Source organism: Ictidomys tridecemlineatus, chromosome 10 (genome assembly GCF_052094955.1).
Source record: "Ictidomys tridecemlineatus isolate mIctTri1 chromosome 10, mIctTri1.hap1, whole genome shotgun sequence".
NCBI classification, from domain to species: Eukaryota; Metazoa; Chordata; class Mammalia; order Rodentia; family Sciuridae; genus Ictidomys; species Ictidomys tridecemlineatus.
In genome coordinates, this window is record NC_135486.1 from 80,529,433 (window position 1) to 80,552,050 (window position 22,618).

General features: G+C 36.4%; 1 protein-coding gene across 1 annotated transcript in view; it reads left to right on the forward strand.

Moving 5' to 3' along the window:
• The window catches only part of C10H10orf67 (chromosome 10 C10orf67 homolog), a 132,274-nt gene extending 113,338 nt beyond the window's left edge, over positions 1-18,936 (forward strand). The window contains exons 17-18 of the mRNA XM_040277984.2: positions 60-120; positions 18,302-18,936. Coding sequence (XP_040133918.1) covers positions 60-120; positions 18,302-18,417 — 177 coding nt within the window. The 3' untranslated portion in view covers positions 18,418-18,936. The remainder of the gene's footprint in view (positions 1-59; positions 121-18,301) is intronic.
• Positions 18,937-22,618: the final 3,682 nt, after the last annotated feature.

Below are 22,618 nucleotides of genomic sequence, written 5' to 3' on the forward strand. Positions count from 1 at the left end.
AATATCTAATCAGTTAATATTATTGAATATCAGTAATGAAATTTTTGGTCTACTTACAGATAGAAAAAAAGTACCCAGAAACAGTTAGTGATCAGCTCTCCTTGCATCAATCACCCAGAGGTAAGAATCTTGGGGTCTGGTGGTGGCTTAGTGGTAAAGTGCTTGTCTGGCATGCTTGAGACCCTGGGTTCAATCTCCAGCAACTTCCAAAAAGAATAAGAAGGAGATAAAAATCTTTATTGTTAGAAAGAGGTTTACACACAATATGAGTAGTTAGTCTTGATTAACTTTTTACTTTTTTTTACCCTAAGATATTTGGTATTCTGGGCGACTCTTTTCAGCCAATTTATAAAAGTAATGCATAGATAAGATGAATAAAGATATATTAACATGTATTCCTGAATTCTAGCCACTGCTAATTGAAAATAAATTTAGTCTGTTTCAAAATCAGAAACTGTCTCAGCTGGAGTCCTGTTTGTTGTTTATTAAACTGCCAACAAACATGAAGCTCTTCTTAATGTCCTGTTTTTCCAGGGCTTCATTGGACTTTTTAAAAACTGGAAGTTGTTTTTTTTTTTTTTTTTTTTGTCTACATGTATCTGTAAGACTTTTCTCTAAATTTAAAAACCAAATAGGAAACATACTTAAGTACATCTTCTTTCAATCATCTGTTTTCTAAGGACTCCAGCTGAAGGCATTCAGGGGCAAGGCAAGTAAGTGAATTTAAAGGAATTCATTGCTGAAAGTATATTCATTAGTAGGCTGTAATAAGCAAGTTGAAATCACAAAGTATAACACTGTTAGTTTAGATTATTGATCATGACCTAAGAGTGTCAGTAATTTGTTTTTCATATCCAGAAAGATTTAAAAGTAGAGTTTGTTAATGAGTCTTTATGCAAAGAGGAAGTATGTGATAAGAGTTTAAGTCCTAGACCCCTGAGGGTCAAATCCTCTACTTTTTGAAAACTTCAGCAGAGATATGAAGAATCTTTCCTTTTCCTGGGCCTCTATCCAATGGAGAAAGTTTTCCATGGTGCTTATATGTATGAGTGATATCAGTTCCACAGGCACCTTAAAAAAGGACTCTTTCAACAATCAGTGATGGCTACCTCTTGAGCTGATACTTACATTACCATTAATGCTGAGTTTAGATTCCATAGCATGCATCTGCTAGCTTAAGAAGCAGCGAGCTTTAAAGGTATTGTCATTTAAGTATCTAATTAAATATCTGTTGAGTTTGTTGGACATTCTAACCCATGTGGTAAGTTATTTCTAAAGCATTTTAATATACTGATGATTTATCATAAAAATGTGGATTGGTAACCTGTAGTTGACCTGAAATTTTAATAGGAAGTTTAGTTAACTACAGAATTCCATTCCCCCAAATATTCATCTGAGGATTTTTCATCCAAAAATTGACTTTCCCCAGCCAAAAAAAAAAAAAAAAAAAAAAACCATTTTGTAGAGGAGCCAGATGCAGTGACACGTGCCAGTAATCCCAGCTATTCAGGAGGCTGAGGCAGGAGTATCCCAAGTTCACACCCAGCACAGGCCATTTATTGAGAAACTACCCCCAAATCCAAATTAAAAGGGCTGGGATATAGCTCAGTGAAGAGCATACCTAGGTTTAATCTTCAATACCACAAAAAAAGGTCCAAAAGTCCATCTCAGGTAACACAAATAATGGATACCTGTTACGCAAAAGATCACTTGCTGAAATAAACACTCCCACTCCCTTTCCTCATCCCTGAAGATGCAAGATGCAGTTACCTCCACTCTCTTTGCTGAAAATCCTCCTAAGATTCATTAGTTCTTTTCTTTGCTTTGCTGATAAAATTAAATATAAATGCCCTCTTATGACCCAAAACTTCAGTACTGTATCACAAAGCTCATGATTTGGAATATTAGTTATGTATTGTAGAGGAGATGTGTGAAAATTTTTATACCAAATGCCTCTGGACAGAACCCTGAAGTTTCTTCCCATTAAATCTCTGATACAAAATGAAAAGGGAACCTTAAAAAGAAAAACAAATAAATATCTGATACAACTTCAACGTATCATGTTCTTCCCTCTGAAGATAGTGAAGTATCTTAGATAGGAAAATAATCTAGTTAACAAAGTTTCTGGTGAACTGGTTCCAGTTACTCCATAATTTATTAGGAATGAACTTTCTATGTTTGTTGAACATAAACAAATGAAAAAGCAGGACAAAAGATTAATTACTAATTTACTAATCTGAGGAGTAAATGAATTTTCTCAAAAGAAAACGATCTTTAATGGCTTGTAGAGGGTTTTCATGATTGACTTTCAAAGGGTCAGATTGACCACCAAACACGTCGTTTCCTACCCCTAGCTACTTGGGAATGTTGAGAATCCCTTTCAGGCCCCTAGTAAATAATCTAATACACTATCAGTGTTTTCAGGCATATTAAAGAGGTGTTAGCTACATGGTTAATATGTGTCTGATAAATAAGTGTTTATTATCTTCCATAACATGAAGGGAGGGATATTGTGATGTAGCTGGTAATAGATCCCAAACCAAGCTCTTTCAAATCACTGTTGGTTTTTGTTCCATTTTTAAAAAATATGCAGAAAGAATATTAATATTTACAGTCTCTTACTGAAAATTATTCTCTCTGACAGGATCCTCAGCATCACATCAAAGATTTAAGTTCTTAGGTTGTACTTTCACACCACAGAATACTTTTAAATGTATATATAGCTACCAGGTGTGGTGGCACGTGTCTATGGTCCCAGCTACTTTTGGGAGTTTGAGACGAGGATTACTTGAGCTTTTGAGTTCAAGACCATCCTGGGCAACATAGTAAGACCCCCCCCCAATCTCAAAACCCCAAAACAACTAATAAAACAAATATAGCTATTGTTTAGCAGACATAATCTTCTAAATGGCTTTCTGGTTTTAACTTGATTCTCAACAAGATATGCTCTCAGGTCTCTTGTTTTCCCCAATTTTACAAATGAGAGGATCGATTTTAGCAGGGTTTAATAAACTGCCAGGGGTATATATACCACCAGTAGGGAGCAGGAGGATTCAAACTCAACAAACTGGCTAAAGGGCCACTGGGCCAGTCACCACTTGATTATACTGACTTGCCCCAAGACTTATGCATGGCCACGTATGTTCCCATTTCACCGACAATGGGGAGACACATGAGACCAGAGAAAGAATGTGGGCTTGGGAAGCTGACGGGCATTGGTTCCAATCTCAGTTCATCGCTCACTCACTGGGGACGTCATCCCAGTTCCCTCTTCTGTATAAGATGGAGATGGCAACCCCACCCTGGAGGTTTAGTAAAAGAATTAATAAGGGCTGGTAGTTAGCTCAGTGGTAGAGCACTTGCCTTGCATGCATAAAGCCCTGGGTTAGAGCCCCAGCACTGTGAAAAAGAGAAAAAAAAAAGTACTAAATGAGATAATGTGTGATGTACCTATCTAATCATGCTATTTTTCCTCCTGAGTTGTTCATAATATAATACCAAACCTACATTTTAACCAACCTTGTCAGAGCAATAATGCCCTGGCAGGCTAGTGAATTAAAATAACTTATCTTTCCTTTGCTTCTTTAATAACAAATTTTCTACCAGGCATTAAGTATAACTAAAATCTAGCATTAGTATAAAAACATACAGTATTTGAGAGAAGTGACTTAAAATATAAAATACTATTTGAAACAATGTTGTATTGGGTGTGTCCTGCCCAAGCAGGTTGAAAACGATTTTTGGTTATGTTGCAAGTCCTAGAAATTCTAAAGGGAGCAACAGAGAGTCCTTGTGCCACATAGGTAGCTTTAAGAAATGAATAAATTCTGGTTCATACAAGGGAATAAAAATAAGGCACAATACTATCTGCAAAATTTCAAAGCAGTTTTTTTTATGCAGTAGTAATTATCCCAAGAGAGTGCAAGTAAGATAATTAATTTGTTTGCTGCTTACCTGTGATAAAATTTGGGATCTGAGCTGCCCATTGTGCACTGGGCATTGCCGAAGATTCTGTGTACTCAAGAAGACTTTTCTCACAGTCCAGTAATTAGGTGCTATTGACATTGTAATCTTTGGAAATGTTCTTAATGAGCTCAAAAGACATGAATCTCATAGATAAAACCTCAAAGTAACAGTGGCTCTTTAAGTGGCTTGTCAGGAATAAAAGGCTCAAACATCAGTATCTGAAACACAGGAGAAGCCCAAATTTAAACCTAGATTACATTGTGTAGTTCATTCTCTGCAACTTCTAGGAAAGAAATATCCAGGAGTGATTTGAAAGGCTTGTGAATAATGGAATGATCACAGTGCATTTGCTATAATTGAAGGAACTTTCTTTTCACCCTTTGGAACTTTAAACCTGAAATGTATTTTATCTAAATCTAATTTTTACCAATTTATAAAGATAAATGTTTATTCAAAGTGGAGTTCAGAGTTCAGTGGTCCCTGTTGCTGTTTTGAAGGTAGTGAAATATCTTTGAATAACAAAAATAACCTTAAAAAGCATACAAGGAATTGGGATTTACATAAACAATAAAAAGAAATCTCAGGCATAAATAAAAATAAAATCCAAAAAGTTAGCATTATTTTATATATTGTTTCTAGATCATCAGCTATGATGAATATAATTTGGAGAGTTTTCAAATTTATATAAAAATGCATACCTTATATTACCATATGTATAAATAACACATAACACATATTTTAGCATATAATTGATAGAAGGTATTAAACAATGAATTATGGGTTAAGTTCCAAAATTAACCTGATTTATCACATACAGTATATTCATAGAAGCCTGTAAATATTAATGATGTCTCTGCCACCAACTTTCCTATTACTTCCTTTGTTGTCACCAAGTAGCTTTTATTCAGATGTCATATTTCTAGCTTATATGTGCCAACTTGTCTTGGAGATTTGAGCTGGTTCTCTACCTTTCCTTGGGAATTTTTTTTTTGCTTTTTGTACATTTATTATGAGATACTTTCTACTTGAGGCATTCAGTTCATATATTAGATAATAAAGCCTAGAAGATCCATAGCTTGTCTCTTGAATTTGTCACTCCAAATGCAGGGAATTCAATGACATAGAAAGGGTCAGGATAGCCAATTGGATTAAAGAAATAATGATAAAAGTAAGAAACTCTCTAACTAAAGCTCTGTCCATAGGTCAGATAGGAGCTTGAAAAATGTGACAAATGCAAAGAAAAGATAACCCAGGCTTTGAAAATACTGTGCTAATCTTTGAAATAAATAGGTCAGTAATGATTTTGAATTTGCAAGCTTGTAAACATTTAGTAGAAAAAAATATATATTAAAAACTTATTAATCTGATGAACTTTTTGTATTAATTCAGTCTAGTGATACTTTTAAGTATATATAGACAGTGTTTCATTTAATAAATACCACTAAACACAGTTATTATTCCAACACCTGATTTCTGGTTAGTTCAATTCTGGGATCATGAGTTGGATACTAGCAGCCTCTCTGGATCCTGTGACCAATGACTTCATCCCAAATCTCAGCTGCCTGGTTGCAACCTATTATTGTGGTTATGTAAGAAGCATTATAAACTGAATAAGCCTTTATGGTGTAACAAAATATTGATGACAGGTTTAATTAGGGCAGAGACAAGTAGGTGTTAATTGTTTAAGAATGGTTCAGTTATAGAAATGGTAAAATGTTACCGGATTTTATTGTATATGGATTTATGTGAATCCAAAACTTCTCAACCTTAACTGAGTTTGTATATGAAATATGCCATGTTTCCTTCAACTGCAGGAACCCTAAGTTTGAATTTTGCAGGAGTAGACTGAGATCAGAAAAGTGGGTATTGTGCCAGGTGCTGTGGTGCAAATCTGTAATCCTGGCAGCTGGGGAGACTGACGCAAGAGGATTGCAAGTTCTAGGTCAGCCTCTGCAATTTAGTGAGACCCTCTATCAAAACAAAATTAAAGAAACAATCAGGGCTGGGATTGTGGCTCAGCAGTAGAGTGCTCACCTAGCACCGGTGGGACCCGGGTTCGATCCTCAGCACCACATAAAAAATAAAGGCATTGTGTTGTGTCCATCTACACCTCAAAAATAAATATAAAAAAAAAAGAAATGATCACATGTGGAAAGTATGTCATCAGAAGAAGCATTTTCACAATTAAATTCTATGTAAATGTAAACTAGAAGGGACCAAGAAAAAGATGAAGACATTATATTGTTTATGTTTTCAGAACAGTAAGGATACAACTGAAGAAAAGCTTTATTTTTCATAAGCAGATGAAGTATAAACTTTTTGTTTTTATTATGAAATAGTTCAAATATTCAGAAAATACCACCTTGTTCTATTAGAATTTATTATCCTACCCAGTGCTAACTACTTCTTTGATTTGAGAATGTCAATGTCACATGTTTTACTTTGTTATACATACATACCCGCACACTCACAGACAGCATATAAAATCCTTTGTCATGTTTTCTTGTGTTATATGAATGATAGTGAAATGCATGTGTTCTTGAATTTTTCTTATAAATGCTGGTTTTCAAATTCAGTTACAGTATTTTCCTGTGTGTAGCTTGAGTTCATTTATTTTATCTGCCATATAGTAAATTCTGATGTCTAAATGTGCTACAGGCTGAGAATTCTTAATCCAAAAATCTAAAATCTGAAATGTTTCAAAATTCAAAACTTTTTGAGTGCCAGCCTGATACTACCAGTGAAAATTCCATGCTATAAATTGTATTTATGCATAATATTGTTTAAAATCTTATATAAAATAATCTCCAGGCTATATGTACAAGATATGTATAAGCATAAATGATTATTATAATTTTCTTTTGTACTTTGAGCTGCTGGGGACTGAAAACAGGGCCTTGCACATGCTAGGCAAGAGTTCTACCCCTGAACTACAACCAGTCCGAAGTCTAAATGAATTGTGTGTTTAGACTTGAGTAATATCCCCAAGATATCTCATTTATGTATATGCAAATATTCCAAAATCCAAAAGAATCTGAAATCCAAATACCTATGGCTCCAAGCATTTCAGATGAGGGCTATTCAATATGTCCAACATGGTATTGATTCTTCTGTTGATGGGTATTCAGAATATTTTCAAATTGTTGAGTCATAAATACAGTTTCCATAGACATCCTTGAGCATTTCTCATTGAAACTTATCAGTGATTCGTTAAAGTCAGTCCCTGAATATGGAATTGCTGAGTTCCAATAACTTTATTAGATACTGTTAAATTGTGCTAATAAACAGTTGCACAAACTTACATATCTCAGTGGTTTATGAATTTGTATTGTTCAATATTCCTATTAACACTTGGAGTTAATTTTTGCCAATATATGATAGGTATGAAATTGTATTTAATCTTTTTTATTTCAATTTTCTTGATAATAATGAGAAGAATTATGGGTGTTTATTGACGATTTTTGTTTCCTTTTCTATGAATTGATTCTTATATGTATAAACTACTTAGGAATAAATCTAATAAAAGATGTGCAACACCTGTATGAATATGTTATAACACATTATTTTCCATTATGGGGTAGTTCATTTACTTATGAATTTGCAGAAGACTTTATGAATTCTTAATACTAACCCTTCATCAGCTGTATATTGCACAAATATCTTCTTCCTGTTTGTGATGTGACTTTTACCTGAGCTTTTAATGTCCTTTGTTGAACCAAAGTTTTTAAAACCAAAGTCTTTATGTAGTAATATTTTCCGAATCTTTTAATTTATAAAATTGTTTGTTTATTAACCTTTTTAAAGAAAAGCTTTCCTACTCTGAGTTTATAAAGGTAATCTCATGCCACCTGCTAAAAAATTACCAATCTGATTTTTACACATAAGCTTTTTAAAGCACCAGAATTAATTTATGTGTATGGTGTGAGTTTGGATTTTAATTTTCTGTTCCAATGTAATAGCTGATTATCCATTGCTATTTCTTCTTCCTCTCCCATTTTTAAAACTACCTCTGATATTTTATGGCATGGAATTTTCATTAGTGGTATCATGTTGGCACTCAAAAAGTTTTGGATTTTGGAACATTTCAGATTTCAAATTTTGGGATTAGGGATTCTCAACCTATAGCACATTCAGACATCAGATTTTACTGTACAACAGGTAAATAAATGAACTCAAACTACATACAGCAAAGTACTGTAATTGAATTTCAAAAACAGCATTAACAGGAAAAAACTAAGGATACATATCTTCCACTATCATTCATATAGTACACAAATATATATATATATATTATATATTTTCTGGTAAGATAGTTTCTAAACTGTCACCATCAATTTTGATGTTCATTGTAGATTTGTCATAGTTATTCTTTATCAAGTCAATAACATTATCTCCTATATGCAGGGACTAAGAATTTTTATAATGAATTGATAGCCAATTTTTATCTGGTGATTTAGTTTGTCTACCTATTGAGCTGATCATTTTGATCTCTCCCCTTTCACCTGTTAATGTTGAAGTATATTAAAATTTTCTCATGTTGAATCACAGTTATACTTTCTCGTTTTTTGGTTTGTTTGTTTTTTGGTTTTTTGGGGGTTTTTTGTATATATGGGTAACAACTTTGATTCTCTAGTATTTTATCTGGGATTTTTCTGAAATGGGTCTATATTTTTCCCTAATTTAACTTTATCTAACCTGGATATAAAAGTTATATTAGGCACAGAGAAATAATTGGCTGTTCTATCTCTTCTTTAAAACTATTAAAGTTTTAAAAAAATAACTCTCATCTTTCTTTTGATGGTATGAAAATTTTGTCAGTAAACTGGGCCTGGTATCCCTCGTGGAGGTGAAAGAAATTTTTGAACCACAATTTAGTTACTTTAATAGCTGTTGGTTCTCTGTTTTTCATTAAAGTCAATGACAGCACCATTTTTTTTTCTAGATAATCCATTTTATCTAAGTTTTCAAATACATTGAACTGAACTTGTTCAGTATTTTACAATCTCTATAATTATGTCCCCTTTTCTCTCCCTGATGTTGTTTTATATATTTTATATGTTTTTGCTCTAAATCCTGCTAAAGATAACTCTTAGTCTTTAGAGTACTAATTTTATGTTGGTTCACTCCACTATTTGGGGGGATCATCTGATTTAATTTGTGTGTTATCTCTACTATTAGTTCCTTTAATTTTTAAAATTTCTTCCGTACATTTTCTCTAGCTTACTCATTTCATTTTTACTACATTTTTAATAAGTGCATTTATGGCTCTACAAATGTTAAATTATATCCCACAAATTTTAACATACATTACTTTGTTTCTTGGCTCTAAATATTTTATTCCATCTTGATTACCTTTTTAACATGTGAGATTTTTTTAAAGTTGTTTTTTGGGATCGCTTTACCTTTAAAGGATAACTTCCAATTTTGTTGTCTTTAAGTTAGAAATGTGGTCTGTAAGACGCTGATCCTTGGAAATTTCTACAGACTTCCTTTGTAAAGCACTGTGTTGTTAGTATTCCATATGAACTTGAAAATAATTTGTTTTCTATTATTTAAATACAGAATTCTGTTCCCTTGATTTAGGTCATCTTGTCAATTTAATAGTTCAAATAGTTTTTATACTTCTAATCTATTGTGTACTAATCTCTTATTTTTCTGAAGGAGGAATACAAAAATATCTCAGTATGACTGAGGATTTCATCAGCTTCTCTAATTATATCAATTTTATTTTATACATATATTTTTAAGAGTCTCTTAAATGTATCATAATTTATTATGTTTTCTTTTTTGTGGATTGTTGTATGCAGGGTTTCTTTTAACTCTAATAATTCTTTGATTTATTAAATTGTATTGTCTTATATAAATAAATGACAATATATAATAGCTTTCTTATTAATATTTGCATTTTGCCTCTTTTTTCAATATCTTTATGATCCTTCACATTACAGTTTCTATTTTTATCAGCTTCCATTTGAATATTTTTCCTTTCAGTTCCCTCTGATATCTACTTTTTGCATAAATTTATTGTTTATAATAATTGTGATTATTGATATATTTGTATTTATTTCTATCATTTTACCTTTGTATTCTGATATTTTGCTTTACTTCCTATTATATTCTACAATGCTTTGCTTTAAATTGATAACATTTTCTTCTCTTCCTCTACCACTGATTTGAAAGATACAAATTGTATTTCTTTTTTTTAGTGTAGAGTATGTGTGTGTGTGTATATATACACACATATAGATGACACATATATGATACATATATATGCATATGTATATTTACAGTGTCATTACTTCAATAATCTGTTTGGTGAGGGCCTAATAATAAGTTTTGTTGGTCTTAATTTTTTACACTGCTCTTAATATGGTAAGTTTAGCAAGGTATGAAACTCTAGGTTGACAGTTAATTTTTCCTTCATATTTTGTTATTGTATCATCACTTTTGCGCCTCTACTTAGGGCTATGATATAAATCTGGTAGCAATTTGTTAATCATTTTCAGATACTTCATATTTTCTTTATGTTAGTATTTAAGGTCTACTCTTTATTTCTGCTGATGTGAAGTCTTACTACAATATATTTAGTGGTATGTTAATCTTTACCAGTATTCAGAGTACAATTTGGATTTGATGATTCACATTTTTCTTTACTTCTAGAAATGTCAAAGCTATTAACTTTTCAAATATCATTTGTACAACAAATTTGTCCCTAAATACATTATTTTCTTTTAAAGTACCTCTCAATCAATTTTCTATGCTTCTAATTCTACATTTTCCAATTTTTGTGTCTATTTATCTATTGTGTATATGGGTGAGTTGTTCAATACTACCTTTTTTTTTCTTTGTGGTTTTGTTGTTTTGTTTGTATGTTAGTATGGGTGCTAGGGATTGAACCCAGGGGTGCTTAACCACTGAGATACATTCCCATTACTTTTTATTTTTTATTTTGAGACAGGGTTTTGCTAAGTTGCCGAGGCTAGTCTTGATCTTGCAATACTCCTGCCTGTGCCTCATGTGTTGCTGGGATTGTAGGTGTATACCACCATGCTTAGCTGACTCTCAATTTTCTAATTCTTGCTTCAGCTATACCAGTTTATCCCATATTTTAGTGTTTTGTTGTAGTGACTTTTTTTTATTTCCAAGATATTTAATTTCATTGTTTTCATACTGACTTGTTCTTATTTTATTCTGACCTGTTTTGTTACATTAATTTTTTTTCTTTTTAATGACTATCCTTTATCTCTTTGAAATATACTAAACACAAGTTTTAAAATCTTTGTCAGATTGTTTCATTAAGTTAAGTTTATGTGAAATGAATTCATGTTCTGATAGCCTGTCTTGCTGTTGGCTTTTCTAGCATTCTGTTCCTTTATCAGTTTTAGAACTTTGGTTTGCGGGCACAGCCTGTCTCCTCTCTCTCTCTCCCCCTTTCTCTCTCTGTCCCCCACTCCCCCTCCCCGACACACCACACACAGAGTGTGGTGACCACATCTTCTTGTGCCTCTGTTACTCCCTAGTCCACACCCAGGCCCTGTCAGTGTGAGGATACCTGCTCCACTGTAACAGGAAGGTTCCTAAAGTGTCCAAACCAAATGATTTGCCTCAGCTCCTCTGTAGGATGTGAGTTTTGTCCTCCAGGCTTATAACTTTCTATAAAACAATAACTCTAGGTTAGACACTATCTTGGTTAGGTTGTTGTTATTGTTTTTCTCAACGTTGATTAACTTTGATTAAAGCTTCTGACAGCAATTAGCCAATTCATTCTTTCATCCAGTATGGAGCATACTTAGCCTCTGTTGCCAAAGAGGAACTGTATTCCTGGCTGTCATTATGAGTTTCTGCAGCTAAAAACCAAGAGGCCTTTGGTTTGGGCTGTGTAACTCATTTGCTAAAGTTGCTATCACAAAGTACCATAAACCGGGTGACGAACCACAGAAATTATTTATTTTCACAGTTCTAGAGATCAGAAGTATGAAATCCGGGTGCCAGTGGGGTTGAATTATTGTGAGGACTGGGATAATACATTCCATGACTCTCATAGCTTTGGCAGACCTGAGTGCCCCTTTGCTTGTAGACTGTGACCTCTCTGTGTCTTCACATTATCTTTCCTCTACCTGTATCTGTATCTGTGCTCAAATTTCTCCTGTTGATGAGAATACAGACATATTGGATTGGAATCTACCCGTGATCTCTTCTTTTTTATTTATTATTGGTTGTTGAAAACATTACATAGCTCTTGACATATCATATTTCATACATTTGATTCAAGTGAGTTATGAACTCCCATTTTTACCCCGTATACAGATTGCAGAATCACTTCGGTTACACATCCACTGATTTACATATTGCCATACTAGTGTCTGTTGTATTCTGCTGCCCTTCCTATCCTCTACTATCCCCCCCTCCCCTCCCCCCCTCCTTCCATCTTCTCTCTCTACCCCATCTACTATAATTCATTTTTCTCTCTTGTTTTTTTTCCCCTTTCCCTCACTTCCTCTTATATGTAATTTTGTATAACAATGAGGGTCTCCTTCCTTTACCATGAAATTTCCCTTCTCTCTCCCTTTCCCTCTTTTTAATAATCTGCAATGATCCTCTTTCTAAATAAGGTCACACTGACAGGTACTAAGTACCAAATGTTTGGATTGAGAATGTTTCCCCGAAGGCCCATATGTTAAGGCCTTGTTCCTCATCAGCTCAAGGTGCTTTGGGGAGGTGGTGAAGCCTTTAAGAAGTGGCACCTAGTATGAGGTTTTAGGTGACTAGGATGTGCCTGGAAGTGTCTCTTGCACTCTCTTATTCACTTCTGATGAGCAGCTGGGCTCCACACACACACTTTTTTTTTTCTTGTAATAGTGAACATTTATTCATCACCCATGTTTTTCAGATAATAGAATTCTCAAATTCTCAAAGCCATAACTCTTCAGGTAGAAATTCTTATCCTCTTTTGATGGAAGTAATTGAGGCTAAGAGTAGTTCATTATTTTCATTCATTCATTTATGCATTCATTCATTCCTTTAGTAAGTGTTTATTTAAGCCATGTGCAGGTACAGTGCTTGCTCAAATTCACCCAGCTAAGAAATGACAAGGTCAGATCTAATTCTAAAGCCCAGATTCTTCCCACTCTACTGTGTTAAACTAACTGTGTTAAACTGCCATGATGTGCTGCCTTGTCACAGGCCCCAGAGGAACACAGTCAACTGAGCATGGGCTGAAATGTCTGAAACCATGGGCCGAAATGAGCCTTTTTTATAAGCAGATTATCTCAGGTGTTCGGTATAATAATGAATGAGTGAATGAATGGCAAGGAGGAAGTGAATCCTAGAAGGTTAAGTAGTGTGACCCCCTTGGAATCCATAGCCTTGCTGTCCCCTCCCACATTGACTCTGGTCTTGGCCATGTTGACCAAAAGTCTTTGACAATCCTTGTGCCTTGGGCTTGTTCTTGAGAACTCCAAGGCCACCTTGAAAGCAAGTCTGGGGCAGCCTACTTGATGCTGAGAGTCATGAGGTTGGCTTGCCCTTGTTATCCCAACCGACAGCCAGCATGAGACCATTGATGGCTAACTGACCACAGAATATGAGGGAGCCCAGCAGGACCAGTCAGAAGGTTAACTGCCTAGGTTGGAGGACCAGAGAGCTCATGGAGGGACAGGGAAGGGTTGTGACTGGTCCTCTACCCTAAACTGAGCTGGATTTTACCCTGGAAGCCAGAAATCTAAGGACCTCCTCCTGACTACATTATGTCTGGAAAGAGACCCTACTTCTATATAAGATCACATTCATAAGAAAGGGGGCTTAGGGTTTCAGTGTATTTTTTTCTGGTGGATGGAAGATGGACAACCACCTAGGTGAAGGCAGGTATCAAGGTAAAAAAACCTGGAACAGCATGAAACATTAGGGATCAGCAAGTCATCTGTTATGCTGGGCTCACTTGTATTCACTCATTCATTCCACAGACTTTAGGAAGACCTACTATACGCAAAGTCCTAGGGTAGGCCCTGAGGATGCAGAGAATTTTCCAGGGCTTGGAATTTATATTCTTGGACAGTCACTCAAAGACTGACACACTCAATAAGTCAGACCAAGACATTCAGATATCCTACAAGATAGCCTGAACCTCTGCATTCTCCACTTCTGCAGAAATTATTACCTGATTATTTACAATTACCTATTAATAGCTTCTTCTCCTATAAGAATGACCAAAAGCTAAAATGCAAAAACAAAATTCAAAATATTTTAGTGAGTGTATGTTTAAATTATAATTGAAAATTATCATTTTTCTTTGGTGATCTAAGTCCAAACATGAAGTTGTGTGATAACAGCATTTCTGCTGAATATCTAAATGTCAAAGACATGTTGTAGGAGCAGTTAACATCTTAATCATCAGTTGCTCACTTGTTCACAGGAATAAAGAGCTGCATGTAACTTCAAATTCATACTAGCAAAAATCAAGTAGACCAAAAGTGCAAATGAAAATCTTTTTCGAAAGCGCTATCTAAAGTTTCATATTAAGTGTATTTATTTTTCTCTAGGATTAGGACAGATTGCATTGGGAGCCCAGTCTTTCATAAAGAAGGGGGTGGGGAATAGAGTTGGGCCTTCGTTTTCTCACAAAAGGCACAATGTGAAGCACATCTGTGAACATTGTATAATTTGTTATGTTCTACAAAGAGGTGGGTTTTTGTTATACACATACCAGAGCTATTTGGTACTGTTTCACCAATGATCTCTATTCAGGTCTAGAAAAGAAATTGGCCTCAGAAGAGTGAAAGGAGAGTAAATTTTTCTTTAAAAATTAGATACAGATTATCACTTCAAAATGCAGGGAGGGATTTTACAAGTGACGGTGTACTGATTAGCTTTCCAATGGACATCCAGTCCTTTATAAAACACATACTAGCCGTGGTCAACTGTGACCAATGTGGTTTATTATCTCCAGAAGAGTTGAACTGAGATTACCCATCTAATGTAATTGAGAAATGTTGGGTGAACTTGAACTGTTTCTTGGACATGAATGACCCGAGAATTTATTTGATGAGACAGGAAAGGCTGAATATGGTAACTCTGTCTTTGATGGTTTGGTATAGTCATTCCTTTAGGTCATTAGCAAGTTTTTCCTATTTTTTGTTATTACTCTTTTTCTAGTAATTACATGAGCAACCTAATGGAAAAAAGGGCAAAACAAATAAATTCTGTACAATATCTTTACAAAAAATATTTACCATTATTGGCAAATATTCATGATAGTTTTATATAGTTAACTCTTTAAAAGGAAATATTCATTTTCAAGTAAAGAAAGTGAATGCTAATTAAGTTGTGAAAAAAATAATAAATGCACTGTTTTTTCATAAGATAGTCCCTAAATCATTTTTAAAATGTTATCTTCTGATTTTGCCAAGTAAGAAAAAAAGGCATCATGAAATTCACATCTTAATTCACCAAATGAACTCCTTTGCATATCCTGGTAAACTGGGCAGTGTGAATTCTCTCATTGGTGACATCTCCATGAAACATGTATGATAACTTTAACAATAGTATGGCATACAAGGTGGCATTAGATGACACTGCTTTCTCTTCATGGGTCTGCTCATATCTAAGATAAATTCTCCTTTATTCCCAATGACCAATGCTAAGGTATATTTTGTATATATAATATGTACACATATTGTGTATACATCTTTTTACTGTATTTAAATACTATATATTTTAAATTATTCACAGAACCTCTAAGAATAAATTATAAAAATCACACTTCACGCTACTAGTGACTCTTTAAATGGAATTTGTCATTGAAACTTTGTCATTAAAACAGAAAGGCCTTTTGGTTGTGCCCATACAAGCATAATAAATTGTATATGTTTGTGATACTGAATGACTCTTGCCCATATGCTGCACTGCAAAGCTACATGAATGAGGCATTTACCAAATCAAGCCCACCACATTAAACAGAAAAACAATCTTTATTCATGGTAACTTATCAGTTTCAATTAATCACCCCTAACAATGGAAATTCTGATGTGTTCAAGCAACTTGAAAGCAACAGGTCATCTCCAGGGCAGCCATGTTGTGTCTTTGTGCTGATGGTTTCAAACAAAGCAACATCTCCAATAAATATACATACATATACATACATACATGTGCATATATATACATATAAATGGGCAGTTACAGCTATGCCCTGCAGTGCCAACAAAATGCATGTGCACTGTGTATGATTTTTATCATAGCAAATGTTATTGTTTTCCTTCAAGTATTACTTTTTGAGCTCTGCAAGTTTAAACAAAAGGAAAGAAATTTCCATTGGATGACCATCCTTTCAGTTTCTGTGCTGCTATGTGAATAGCATTGTGCAAACCATTCCAATGGTTTTGAAAAGGGGTAACCATTGGTTTGATTTGGTTACACGGTTTAGTAAAGAGCTCCCTCCCACTGCCTTAGGGTCTGTGAAAGGTCTGTGACCTGTTTAGAACTGCCAAGTGAAATGTCATGTCGCCCCTCCCAAATGGGAGTATCTGCATTCATTTGATCAGTATAAAAAATGATTGGGGATGGTGAGATCAGTGCTTTTGAATTGCAATTTATAGCAGTTTACAAAAATGCACATTGTTGGAAAAGAAAACATGGAAGTGTTTCTTTCTAAATTGCATTACCTGTGAAATGTCATTAGTCTTTTAAGGATATTTACATCCTTTTTTTATAATTTGGGAGACTTACATCAACTAAAGAAAATCAGAATTATGTCACCTTATGGTTTTTTAACTTATATTTTGGGTTTTGTCATAAAACTTATGGAAAACAATGAGTCTGAGTTCTTAGGATGAGCATGATTTCTTATCAGGCCCATTGACTAATTCCCTAAGATTATCTTTGGTAATGAGTTGCATTGGTAGAAGATCTCCCATTTTATTTCCCAGAATATGGAGGAGACTCACTTGTTGGTGAGTGGCTTATCTTTTGATTTCTAATAGACACCGAAATCTCTAGCATACTTACTCCACCAGGTTTCCATTATTTCTTCAACATGCTAGTAACTCCTTGTGAGATGAGTGCTTTGGAAACTCTGATGCCTCTAGACCATAGACATGTAGATGCATCATCTACGTATATGTATAGTTTCACAAATTGTTTTCCTTTAAGTATGTAAAAGATACAGGAACAAAAAGTTTAGGCAGGCTGTTCAAGTTCACAGACATTTAATTCATCCACCTGGGTTCTATGGGATGCAGAATGCAAACCCCTTTATACTTTTTCCAGAAGTATTGAAAGCTCCTTCTCTTCATTTTTGGCATCAAGTGCAATTGGACATTACATTGAAGAAATCTTTGATTAAGAAAAGTTACCTTGGGAAAAGGCCCTCAGGGCTTCCCTGGTTGATAGTTGACTAAAAAAAAAAAAAAAAAAGAAGAAGAAGAAAGGCCCTTTTTCAGAAAAGACTTGACCCAGATAGACTCTCCAGCATTCCACTTTGAACCTCCCAACTATTGAAAGCCGAGGTTGTCACGTTTTTATCTTTGTTCATGTTAAGACTTGGAATGACAGCCTGGCTCTGTGTTCCCCTCTCCCACTGCCCCGGCTCCAAGTGTCCACATTGACACCTACCGGTGACCACAGGCTGCAATTCTTTGTTGCCTTCTCCACGCTCCTGGCTTTCACTGGGATTAGCTCAAAGCCTTTGTTCCCCTTCAAAGCTGGAACATCACATCCCATGTTGTGGCTTTCCTGTCCCAGACCCCCAACGCTTTCCTCACAATTTACACACCAGGTAAAAGTGCCTCCCTACAGGGGCAAAGAAACTAGCCTGGGACCAGCCAGTGCTTTCCTAGTCCCCAATTTCAGAGCCCCTGCCAGTTTGGTTTTCTTTCCTTCACGTTTCTAAATTCCTATTTCATAGGGAGGGACAATGGAAACAAATGGAAATTTAAATTTCAGAGTTAAAATCCCTGGATCTAAACACAAGACAATCTTTTTTTAAAAAAAAAATTGTTTTACAGTGGGTCGTGTTTCTTCCCAGAGGGTCAGTGACTGGCCTTGGTCACAGGCAGGTAAGACCAGTTCTATACTCAATGAGGTCAATAGAAAAAGCACTCTTTGAGGAAAAAGGGGTGGGAGTCTATTTTGAAGACCCAGGAGAGTCGAACCACCTGATTTATCTACCCCTCCCTTTATCCCCAACCTCTCTTCCTGGTTACTAAAGAGATCCCCAGCTAGGCTAGATCTGGGAGGAGCCCCTAAAAACATTCAAAGTATTATCTGGGAAAGGAGAAAGGGTGGAGAGTGGATGAGGTCTAATAAGTAAAAGTTTATAGCTGTTCCTTGTTCTCATTTTTAGTGAATCGAGGATCCTCCAAAGAACCTTGGGAGAAGATATGGGTACATCATCCTACTCCCCCACCCCCAATGAATGATGTGGACCCAACTGGGCTTCTTAGAGAGACCACAGAATAGAGGACCCTCCTCATCCTGGATGGCATATAATGCCTGCCTCTTTAGCCAGAAATACTGTCTCCAAGGCGTTTCTGAACCATTGGATTTCTCCAGATTAGGAACACTAACTCAAGCACCGCAATTTAGAATTGGAACACGCCTTTTTCTCGCATCTTTTCTGAGCCCCAATGAAACCTCTCCTGCGCTCCTGCAGGGTGGGCTGGACGCACAGACCCTGAGGGGTCACCAAATCCATTCTAGTCGCCTGGGATCAGAGGTGTGCCCAGAGCCTAGGGGTGGGAAAGAGTGGACTTCAATTAAAATATTTGAGGCATTAAACTTGTTTTGACATTCTCTAATTCTTCCAGTCTTTAACACAAAATGAGAACTACTTGCTGCCTTCTGACCAGTGAACTAAGTCCTTTGAGAGTGAAGCATACACATGGAGGGGAGTTTGTATTTCCTTTGGGAAAATCCCCTATTCTCTTCATTGGCTACACGTGGCTCCGTATCATAAGGACTCCGTAAACAAGTCTTTAATACGTGGGGAAACTTTTTGAAGTTTTGCTTTTTGGTAAGTATGAAGATCCAGTGCTGAGTTTAAGTGTTCAGTCTGGAATGTCAGGTGCCATTTACTGAAAGGCCTGGTTGCTTTTCTCTGTGCGTAATGTTCAACTTGGTCTTTTCTCTTCTCCTAAATACAAGTTCAAGTTCGGGCCTGTCATTCTGTCTCTAAATTGTAGGCTCCAGATTACAGATTTCTAAGGCTATTAAGTCTCAAGAAATGTATTTGTGGTAGTTGTCACATAAAGCTGACCTACTCTGGTCCAAAAGAAAGCCAGAGAGGCGATTTATTTGTGCGTAAAAAGAACAAGATTTAATTGGAGAGAGACGTGTTATTTTGAACGCAAGTACATGGGGTGGCATAGCGCTGTGGAGCATTATTCGAGCTTCATCTACTATGCACTATATGCCACCGTCTCCAAAGGAGTGTTGCCCTAGAAACTTGTTTTAAATCTGCTGCTATATATCAACACCTTGTTTTAGCAGTCCTTGGCTGAATTACAGTTACACAGTTTGGCGCTTCTTTCAAATTTCCTCCCATCAGTTTGGCTAAAGAAAGGAATTTTTCTCCTTTAGAAATGAATTGGCTTAATTAGTAAGTAGATTAATGGCAATTGCTGGTGAGTTGGTTTCCAGCAGAGTTTCACCAGAGAGGGTTAATCGGAGTCAGGTCTGGAATCTTTCCCAGAACTGGCTGCCAGCCATTTCCACCAATCAACCTTACAATTATCGAAGGAAATCAAATAAAATTTATATTCTCTGTGTCATTCTCCTGGACCAAAATTTTCTTGGAAGCAGCCTCCTGGTTGGGTGCAGTAGAGACTTTTATTTCAGAATTTTAACAGAAATTTTAAGCTTCATGATTTATCTGAGTACCAACGTAGAATTTCCAGTGGCACAATAAGTGTCTCCACAGAACACTGGGCGCATTGGAAACAGCTAAGGTTCTCAGTCAATTTCAGGTTTAGAGAACTTACAACCCCCCTCCCAAGTCCCGCCCTAAATCTGTTACACACCAGAAGCCTTTCAAAAGTTTTGCTGTATGATTTGCAGCCTTTTCACTTATTTTTTCCATAGTGATAAAAAAATGCATTCATAGTCTAACTTGCAGCTGCATTAGTCTTGCAAAAAAAAAAAATCCCTGCTGAGAAATGCATATAATAGGAAAAACAGATCGGCTGGACAGCAGTGTAATTAATGCCAGAAAGGGCTGAGGCCGGTTTCATAGTTTGTCTTTTGAGGATATCAAGACGAGACCTGGTGAAAAATGACGCATGCTTTAGCATTTCAGAAAGCTGGCAACTGGCAGCGCTTTTCCTTTTTTCTTTGACTTTCTGCCGCAGAACAAAGAGGTCGGCAGAACTAGCTAGGTTGTAATGAGTTCTATGTCCCTAGCACATTAAGTGCATCATGGAAACATATTGTATCGAAATAGTTTGGAGGAGAATACCGGGGATGAAAGAGAATGGGTGCTTTGATCAGCTCCCTGGGGTCCTGAGCGCGCACAGACTGACTTGCAAGGAGTTATTCAGCTCCAGCTAGACACACTTACAACACCATTCAAAGAAATTTGCATATCTGTAATTTATCACATTGGTCCAGAACATTATTGCAAGGTAAATAAAAGTTAGTTGAATTAAAAAAATCAATCATCTCAGATATAGAGAAACTGTGAAACCAGTCTTGCCATTAAAACCAGAAATAAATATGTCCATAAAATATGACGATTTAGAAGCTGGCTTAATTTTTAAAGTGTCCTTAGAGCAACAGGTTATGCTCTTACAAAGAGAGAGAGAGAGAGAGAGAGAGAGAGAGAGAGAGAGAGAGAGAGAGAGAGAGAGAAGATAGAAAAAGAGGAAAAGAAGAAGAGTGGCCACAATTTCTTTGCCTTAGGAAGTGTATTTGCAGCTTCCCACTGGAATAAAGTCACAAGGTTGAATGAGATGCATGTCACTATAATCAGCCTGTGACTAGCAGAGAAAATTAGAACATACTTTGAAGAGATATGAACGATGGCTTAATCTCCTTGGAATCTGCAAATGGTAAGGCTAAATCTCATTTCTGCTCCTGTTGATTTCATTGCCAAGCCCTATTTGCTGAATTTAGCTCCAAAGGATGAAATGTCCAGAGATCCGGTCAATAGGAAAACTTGCTTTCAAGTGCCCCATGAGAACAAGTGAAAATTTAACAGGCAGGCATTGTTCCGGTTTTTAAACAACTCAGTTAAACAGCAAACAAGAATCTTCAACTTGACCTTGGAAAAGGCTGTGTGCCTACAGATAATCTATCAAACAACTCTGGATGACAATGATATATTTCAAAGTATTGTCAGATGAAAAGATTGATAAATTTGCTGCTGCAAAGAGAGAACTTTGGAAACAGGCAACAGGCAATTTAGCTCACCAACTCCGCCTCCTCCTTCTCTGTCCTCACTGCCCCATCCCCACCCCTCCACCCCCAGCCAGCCTTGGGGCCAACTCTATAGAAGAAGGCCAGTAAATCAGCACTGTAATATTTCTTAAGGGGCACGGAAAAGCTGTGAACAGTACTTCTCATATTAAACGCAATATTTCTTTGCTTTCGTGGGGAACAAAAGTCATAGCAAGACGTCTTTATGGCTAATTCAGTCAAAGGCACATCTCTGGTTCCCCCCGCAGAAAGGTCAGTGTCGTTGTGTTTGGTCCACCGAGGGGGTGTTTTCACAGTGAAAACTGAGCCAGCTGTCCCTGTCATACCCTCACCATTGGGGAGCGCACACTAGCCATGGTTATTAGGCACATTCTACACCTGCAAAATATACCGATTTCCAAGACTTTTCAAAACACCCTCCCGTTCTCATGCCCCCTCCTCTTTCTTCTACTAAACTTTGACAACACAATTCAAGCCCTGGATGAAAGCACTGCACGCAAGAGGAACGCTGGGGAAGGGGCACTCTCGGCTACTGTCTCATGGTGTCTATTGAGCAGCCATCAAAGAAATGAGGCGTCAAGTATGTTTTCAAAAAGTATGGAAAAACTTCCACACATTTGCTAATGCCACAAATGCAAATTGTTGAGCCCTAACATGTAAATTATATGCACCGGTGTTAGTTGTGGGGTTGCAGCCTAGCCTCCTTCATTTAAATGTAGATCATTTTAAAAATTCTATTCGTATTTGGAATGACACTGATCAGCGTCAGAATTTCTTGAATTCTCCCATGCCAGTGCACGCCTATTTTTAAAAATCCGAATGCCAATTCTTGCCCCACTGGGTTGTCTAATAAAACTCCTAGAAACATCCCCTGGCTGACTTATCACCAGGATCCAATTCCAAAGGTTTGCACTTCAGAGGTAGGTGGTTAACTAGCTATTTAGGAGAGTATCAGTGACCCAAACAAGGAAGGAGACAAAAGAGAGCCTGTGCTATCGCTGAAGAGAAATTGTAAAATTGTAAGCAATTCAGAAAAATTCTCTTGAGAATGAGAATGCCCCCAGTGCCACTTCCTCTGGAAAGCGCGAGCATAACTAGCTTTCTCAGAGTGGGGTGGGGGTGGGGAACCAAAGATTTCTATCTGGCTGCGGGGGGCGGAGAGGGGGGTGGGAGGTAGCGAGCTGTAGAATTGAGAGGGTTTAATTAGTCTGTGGTGTGGCTCTAATCCGGATCTTCGTCTAATCCTGCC